The sequence below is a fragment of the Rhinoraja longicauda genome, chromosome 7 (genome assembly GCF_053455715.1).
Source record: "Rhinoraja longicauda isolate Sanriku21f chromosome 7, sRhiLon1.1, whole genome shotgun sequence".
NCBI lineage: Eukaryota > Metazoa > Chordata > Chondrichthyes > Rajiformes > Arhynchobatidae > Rhinoraja > Rhinoraja longicauda.
The window spans coordinates 17,075,407-17,084,242 of NC_135959.1; the positions used below are offsets into that span (position 1 = coordinate 17,075,407).

Consider the following 8,836-nt stretch of genomic DNA (forward strand, 5'->3'; position numbering starts at 1 on the left):
TACAGAAGAACCATTCAGTAAAGTTTTTTTGATTTTAGCAGAACCGACTGATAGAATCAGCCTATTATTGCCATCAACCATTAGAAACATTAAATGTTCCAGGATGGACAATAGAATTGGCTGATGATATGAAAGCTAATGATTGGAACCAAAGATGACTACACATATAGATGATGAATGAGTTGGCAACAGTAATGCCATTGAATGTTAATGGTAGGTGACAAAATTCTCTCGATGGAAATGGTTATTGTCTGTCACTTCTGTGCTGCAAATGTCATTTGCCACTTATCTGCGCACACGTGAATATTATCTAGTATTGAAAGCAGGTAAAGAGTTGCGAATGGAATTGAACATTGCAACCATCAGCACACCTCCCACCTTCTGACATGATAAAACAAAGAATAATTGGTGATAACTGTGCCTCAGAATCTATCCTGGGAAGTTCTTTCAGTGATGTTCAGGGGCAAAGATGATTGACCTCCCATCCATTATCTTTTATGCCAGGCATGACTCCATCCCTTGGAGTCACATCACCTCGATGCCCATTGGTTTTAGTTTACCAAGGCTCTTTAATGCCAGACTCAATCAAATAATGCCTTGATGTTAAGGTCACTCTCACAATAGACAATAGACAATAGGTGCAGGAGTAGGCCATTCAGCCCTTCGAGCCAGCACCGCCATTCAATGCGATCATGGCTGATCACTCTCAATCAGTACCCCGTTCCTGCCTTCTCCCCATACCCCCTCACTCCGCTATCCTTAAGAGCTCTATCCAGCTCTCTCTTGAAAGCATCCAACGAACTGGCCTCCACTGCCTTCTGAGGCAGAGAATTCCATACCTTCACCACTCTCTGACTGAAAAAGTTCTTCCTCATCTCTGTTCTAAATGGCCTACCCCTTATTCTTAAACTGTGGCCCCTTGTTCTGGACTCCCCCAACATTGGGAACATGTTTCCTGCCTCTAATGTGTCCAATCCCCTAATTATCTTATATGTTTCAATAAGATCCCCCCTCATCCTTCTAAATTCCAGTGTATACAAGTCCAATCGCTCCAGCCTTTCAACATACGACAGTCCCGCCATTCCGGGAATTAACCTAGTGAACCTACGCTGCACGCCCTCCATAGCAAGAATATCCTTCCTCAAATTTGGAGACCAAAACTGCACACAGTACTCCAGGTGCGGTCTCACCAGGGCCCGGTACAACTGTAGAAGGACCTCTTTGCTCCTATACTCAACTCCTCTTGTTACGAAGGCCAACATTCCATTGGCTTTCTTCACTGCCTGCTGTACCTGCATGCTTCCTTTCATTGACTGATGCACTAGGACACCCAGATCTCGTTGAACTCCCCCTCCTCCTAACTTGACACCATTCAGATAATAATCTGCCTTTCTATTCTTACTTCCAAAGTGAATAACCTCACACTTATCTACATTAAACTGCATCTGCCATGTATCCGCCCACTCACACGACCTGTCCAAGTCACCCTGCAGCCTTATTGCATCTTCCTCACAATTCACACTACCCCCCAGCTTAGTATCATCTGCAAATTTGCTAATGATACTTTTAATCCCTTCGTCTAAGTCATTAATGTATATCGTAAATAGCTGGGGTCCCAGCACCGAACCTTGCGGTACCCCACTGGTCACTGCCTGCCATTCCGAAAGGGACCCATTTATCCCCACTCTTTGCTTTCTGTCTGTCAACCAATTTTCTATCCATGTCAGTACCCTACCCCCAATACCACGTGCCCTAATTTTGCCCACTAATCTCCTATGTGGGACCTTGTCGAAGGCTTTCTGAAAGTCGAGGTACACCACATCCACTGACTCTCCCCTGTCAATTTTCCTAGTTACATCCTCAAAAAATTCCAGTAGATTTGTCAAGCATGATTTCCCCTTCGTAAATCCATGCTGACTCGGAATGATCCCGTTACTGCTATCCAAATGCTCAGCAATTTCGTCTTTTATAATTGACTCCAGCATCTTCCCCACCACTGATGTCAGACTAACTGGTCTATAATTACCCGTTTTCTCTCTCCCTCCTTTCTTAAAAAGTGGGATAACATTTGCTATCCTCCAATCCACAGGAACTGATCCTGAATCTATAGAACATTGAAAAATGATCTCCAATGCTTCCACTATTTCTAGAGCCACCTCCTTAAGTACCCTGGGATGCAGACCATCAGGCCCTGGGGATTTATCAGCCTTCAGTCCCATCAGTCTACCCAAAACCATTTCCTGCCTAATGTGGATTTCATTCAGTTCCTCCATCACCCTAGGTTCTCCAGCCCCTAGAACATTTGGGAGATTGTGTGTATCTTCCTCAGTGAAGACAGATCCAAAGTAACTCGCCTTTGCAATTCATTTATTCTGCCCATATTTAAACTGATGTGTCATGAGATCTGAAGCCATGGTCTTCATGCCAGAGATTATGTTATAGATAAATAGCACTTGATAGCATTGTTGGCACAACTGTCCATCATTTTAATGACAATTGAGAATTCATTGATTGGCCATTAATTAATTGGCTCATGATGTCCTTCTACCGCTGCTCCATCGAGAGTGTGCTGGCATACTGTATAACCACATGGTATGCCAGCTGCTCAGAAAAGGACAGGAAGGCCCTTCAGAGGGTCATCACGACGGCCCAGAAGATCATCGGCTGCTCACTGCCCTCCCTGGAGCACCTGTTCAGCCTACGCTGCCTCAGTAGAGCAGGCAAAATAATAAAAGATCCATCCCACCCCGGCCACCGTCTGTTTGTTCATCTGCCCTCTGGTCGACGTTTCAGGTCGATCAAATCCCGAACAAACAGACTTAAGAACAGTTTTTACCCCAGGGCCATACGAGAACTGAACACTACCTTCTGCACTAGGCAACACTGTTAAAACTTTTGTACTTAATATAATTGTATTTATTTGTTTTTGCATTTATTGCATATATGTTTTTACGCACCATCAGGATTGGCTATTTTTTAATTTCGTTGTACTCGTTGCAATGACAATAAATGAATATTATTATTATTATTAATCTGGTTGGATTTGTCTTAATTTTCGCAAACAGGATATACCCAGACAATCTGCTATATTGTTGGCCTGTAACTATATGGGGACAGATTAATTGAAACTGTATCTCACTTAATATTTTCAGAACTGAATAATTGAATCATCAGACACCTCATATCTTGTTTCCTAAGAGACTTCCTTGGCATTTTCTCAGTTTCTCTGTCTCCATCACATCCAACGAGATTTTCCACACAGGTGCCTCTAAGAAGTCTTTTTACCTTAATTGTGGCTTATCCTCTACCACAATTGACAGAATGTTTGACTGCATCTCATCTATTTTCCATAGCTCTTCTCTCAACCCCACTCCCAGCCAGAGCAAGGATAGAATTTCCTTCATCTTCCCTTTTCATGCCTCTGTATCCATCTGATCACCCATTGCAACTTCCTCCATCTAAAACAAGATTCCCCTAAACTGACCATTCCATCCCTCCCTTCCCCTTCTGCATCCCAAAATCTCCATCCTCATTTGGAAGAGTGGGTCAGAGAATTCCCAGGACCACTCTTCCATCTCCACCAACCACTTCCAGTCTTTTGTTGCTTTCAACAGAATCACCGTCTGTTTATTGCAGAAACCACATCCAGTGGCTACAAAGGAAGCCATTTGCATTGTTGGATTATGGCAAAGCCAAACAATAAAATCTTATATCAAATAGGATTAATTTAAAATCGTTGAAAACATTATCGACGCAGTGGTGCTGGTTTCCGACAGGCACAGTGATGGATGCACCACACATCTCTGTCCTCCATACAGCTGGCAAGTTCCTCTTTTGTCTGTCCATATGCATCTTCCATCAACGTCTTAAGCATTGCTTGTTTGGTCGTCCTGGGTTCGGTCTTCCGTGGGTGGGTTCCCACAGCACAACCTTGTTTGCTGGTATTTCTGGATGGCGGTGGTAATGACCAGCGAGTCTCATCCTTCTCGACCTGATCTTCTTGGTCAGAGGTGGAATCTCCCCATAGAGCTGGACGTTGGTGATGTGGTCCCTCCAACTGACATTTTGAACTTTTCTGACCATCGAGAGACTTGGACAGTGCTCGAGTGAGACTCCATGCCTCACAACCGTACAATAATATTATCTCTACAGTTGGATGGAAGGATCTCAGTTTGAGACCCTTAGACATCCGAGACGTCCATATTCTCCCCATGTTATTGAGGGCTTTCCATGCGCGTGCTTTCCGGACCTTGATGTCATTCTCCAAGCCCTGCATCCTTGCTCCCAGATACTTGAAGTCCTCCACTCTCTTGAGAATGCACTGCCACTGGTCTTAAGAGGCTCATAGTCACTACCATTGAACACCAGGTACTCCGTCATCTTGGCATTGAGGTGGAGGCCCACTTTCTTACACTCTGTCTCGATCCTGCCGAGCAGCTCCTGTGCCTCCCCAATTCGGTCTGACAACAGGACGATGTCATCAGCGAAGTCGAGGTCTGACAAGTTGACTGACCCAATTCTTCTCGGACGCCTTGGGATGATTGTGAAGCCGAGGTCCTCGTGTTCCTTGAGCGTCTGCCTCATTGCATAATCAAGGACAATGACAAAGAGATAGGGTGCCAGTGTCTCTCCCCGGAAGATCCCCACGAGGATTTGGAACACTTTGCTCCCTACATCCGGAGTGACCACCTTGGCCGTGGTGCCCAAGTGCATATCCTCAATGGCTCTCAGGAGGTGACGAGGAATACCATAAGCCTTCAAAATTTTCATCATTTTGCATCAATGAATCGAGTCAAACACCTTCTTGAAGTCAATGAAGGTTTGGACGGCCGGCAGGTTGTTATTCTTCACCTCCTCAATGATTCTTCGGAGGCCCAGGATCTGCGTGACCGTGTTCCTCTTCTCTCTGAAGCCATTCTGATTGTAACGTAGCTTCGGGTCGATAGCAGCCCTAATCCGGTTGAGAATCAAGCGGTTGTAGACTTTGGCCAAGGCACATGTCAGGCTGATGCCACGATAGTTGTCAGGATACGATCCTTTCATTATAACAATACTAACTGATAGAACCATCTTATATTCAAAGATCCAATCAACTGAATCAAGATGTAAGATCAAAGATTGAAATGTTAACTCTGGTTGGCTCTCCCAATACCTGAACTATTCAACATTTTCTGTTTTATGTCAGGTTTCCAGCATCAATATTTTGCATTTACATTCAATTGAATTATTTTGCTGCAAAATGCACAAGGAAATTGTTTGTCTTCTCCAAACTGATCGTGATTCACCCATTTTCGAGAACTGATCGAACATCTCTCATTAATTACCCCCCCCCCCGCGCCGAACTCCTACCTGTCACCTTTGCCAGTATCCGTAAGATCTCCTGCAGGTGACTCTCAGGTGACTCCGGCATTCCATTTAAATCTTTAGGGGAAAAAAATCAAAACAAATTGTAAGAAAGGTGTACCAATAAATATTAATAGCAATTGCATCAGAGAATGAAGTGACCATTCTTGGTGGGATTATTCCATGACCAATGGCAATTTCCATAGTTCGGTGAGTTTTATCAATCCAGAATTGTGTGATCCAAATTAGAATTTGAATTATAAAATCTTAAGCTTTCAGTTTTTAATTTTCTGCACATGAGAATGAATCTCACCAGCTTGTAGACTTCAGCAAGGTGCTCTGTATTGAGTGGGCCTATCAGACCAATCCAACTCTGTTGAAGTACGCATTCTAACACTTTAATTGCAGTTGAGAACTTTAGCAAAAATCCAATTCATTGTCATTATTCATGGCCAACATGTCGAACGATCAAAAGATAGACACAAATGCTGGACAGGCAACACTTCTAGAAAGAGGAGGAATGGGTGACATTTCAGGTCGAGACCCTTCTTCAGACTGAGGGTTCGGACGGGAAGAGGGAGGTACAGAGATAAGGAAATGTAAGGTGTGAGAACAAGACATTTCACCCATTCCTTCTCTCCAGAGATGCTGACCGTCCCGCTGAATTACTCCAGCATTTTGTGTCTACCATTTAAACCAGCATCTGCAGTTCCTTCTCACACATGTTGAATGTTCAAACAACCTGTGGTTTGAGATTCCCCAGGTTTATGAAAGGCGCTCAAAAATTAGCTTTTCTTTCACTTTTTGCTCAGTTAAGTTTATATGGAAATGCACAATTTAACTTTATTGACTGAATTGTGCTTCTACTCAAAATGAACCTCAGCACGTTGAATTACCTGGTAAGTAGCACATAATCTATATACTAAAACTCTCATTTGTTTGTTTGTTTGTTCCTGAACTACAGCCAAAACAGTACATGTTAGCGCGACAATATTTGGCCCACATTACCCACCGCCTATGCACTTTGGTGCTAATAGAAGAAGTTTCATTGAAATTGGTGTTATATTATTAAAGTAATTCACATTTTAAAGTTTAAATCTATCTCCTAGGGAGGGAGAGGGGAGGGGAGGGGGAGGAGGGGGGAGGATAAGGGGGGTTGAGGAGATGGAGTGGGGGGAGGGGAAGGGGGAGGAGGGAAGGGGAGGGGGAAGGGAGGAGGGGGGAGAGGGAAGAGGCAGGGGGGACAGGGGGAGGGGGGAGAGGAGGGGGGGGGAGGAGAGGGGAGGGGGAGAGGAGAGGGCGCTGCACTAATGCAAGAGAGGTTTGGACCCAACGGGTCCACTTGGTCTAGTCTTACAACTACGAGGCATTTGACAAATAATCCCAAAAACTTCTCTACTTTGTTTTAAGAATTGTATTTATCTACTTTTCCTTCAACAGGTCCATGTGAAATACTGATCGGGCTATGACGACAGTGAAGTGTATAATCTCGAGTCCTTTGTCCGCAGTCACCCCTTCCGGCTTGACAATCAAGATAACAAAAGTGCTGCTGTAACTCAGAGGGCCGGGCAGCATCTCTGTAGGGAATGGAGAGGTGACTTTTCGGGTCGGTGTACTTCTCTCCACAGATACTGCCTGACCCGCTGAGCACTTTGTGCTTTGCATTTTTACGAAGTTATTTTCCCAGCCTCAAAAAAACCCCACAAGATCTCAATCCAGACCAGAAACGTCAACTATCCATTTTCTTCAGAGATGCTGCCTGGCCCGCGAAGTTACTACTTTGAGTCTTATCTTCCGAATAAGAATTTCTGCAGAAACGGACCAGTTTAGCCGGTGAGCGAGTCAAAGCACCGTGGATTTCTGATAGATGTTTGACTGCCTGTACCCAGGACTTCGTGAATTCAAGCAATCCCCCAATCCCCTTGGACTACCTCATCCGGAAAGAACCTGGATGCGTTCTGACTTGGTCCAGTGTAATGTTTGCTGCTACTCAATTCAAATAACTGCTGTCCACACTGTATGGAATATTACAAGAGCGCACTCGTCAGATGGGTTGCCGAACTCTAATGTCTAACTCAGGGGACAGCCTCAGTAACTCTACCGGAGGTGGAGAATTCACTGTCAGTGTCCAGTTCGTGATCACTTGGTAATTCCTTACGGCGCAGCGCCAGTGACCCGGGTTCGATCCCGACTTACGGGTGCTGCCTTTACGGGCTTTGTACGTTCTCCCTGTGACCGCGCGGGTTTTCTCCAGGTGCATCGGTTTGTGGCAGAGAAGTGTTAATTGTAAATTGTTCATTCGGTTTTTAAAAAAAATGTAAATTGTAAAAATACTAGTGTGCCGGGTGGTCGGCGCTGGGCTAAAATGGCGTGTTTCCACGCTGAGTATCTAAAAGTTATTTTTTTTAAAAGGCAAAGCTAAACGAACGGTTCTGTTCGTTGGATTCGAGTGCCGCCCACAGGCGGGAGCAGGAGCTCAGATTCTCTAAAGAAGCGGCGGGTGCAGACCTGGAAATTGGTGATCTTCAGCTTCCATAAAACACGCCAGGCAGACCAGAATTGAGATCCTCGGAAACAATTTCATGCTGAAAAAGCCACCGTGTGGAGAACAAATCATTCGACTCTTGTGCGGGGATTCTCTCCCAATCTGCCGCTCCATAAGACCGCTTGTGACAGCACACTCGCACCGAATCGTTGGAATTTACGCCACAGTGAGGCGGAACCATTCGGCTCATTCTGTTAATGCCATTCGAAGGGTAAAGCTGCCTTGCCCAATGCAACAGTCAGAATTCCCCCCCCCCCCCAGGGTTCGCAACCGAGGCTTGTGTGACCAATTAATGTGGACATTCAGGAAAGGAAGTGGCAATCGTTACATTTACTTTCTAGGGATAGCTTACATGGAGATTAAGTGGTGTTTCCACAAAATAATGTAATTATTTCAAAAAGCTTCTGCCCCCTGAGCCCATTCCAATGCACATCCACCTATCACTTACCAGGCTTTGTTCCGCCCCCACCTCTTTTCCCGCTTTCTCCATTCCGCCTCCCCACTTCCACTGCCATAAGTCTGAAGAAGGATCTCAACCCTAAACGTCCCCTATCCATGTCCTCCTGAGATACAGCCTGGCCCATTACCTTACTCCAATACTTTGCGTTTTGCTCAAGATTTGCATCCCCCACTTTGCAGTCCAACTTTGCAGTCCAATATTTCTCTTAAATATCTATCCTCTCTCTGGCAGGTCCATTGTTCCATGAAAGTGGCAACACAGTTAGATAGGACGGTGAGGGAAGGTTTACAGCACACACCTTCATTGGTGGGGATGTTAAGTGAAAGGTCAGGAAGTCATGTTGCAGCCTCCTAAAACTTTGGTCTGGCAGCATTTGGAGTCTGTGCAGTTCTGTTCACCCATTAATCATGAGGAAAAACTTTTTCAGTCAGAGAGTTGTGAATCTGTGGAATTCTCTGCCTCAGAGGGCAGTGGAGGCCAATTCTCTG

General features: G+C 45.0%; 1 protein-coding gene across 1 annotated transcript in view; it reads right to left on the bottom strand.

Annotated features, from left to right (window-relative positions):
- Positions 1-8,002, bottom strand: part of LOC144595431 (uncharacterized) — a 43,403-nt gene extending 35,401 nt beyond the window's left edge. Inside the window, exons 1-2 of the mRNA XM_078402933.1 lie at positions 7,852-8,002; positions 5,350-5,421 (exon numbers count right to left, since the gene is read on the bottom strand). Coding sequence (XP_078259059.1) covers positions 5,350-5,421; positions 7,852-8,002 — 223 coding nt within the window. The remainder of the gene's footprint in view (positions 1-5,349; positions 5,422-7,851) is intronic.
- Positions 8,003-8,836: the final 834 nt, after the last annotated feature.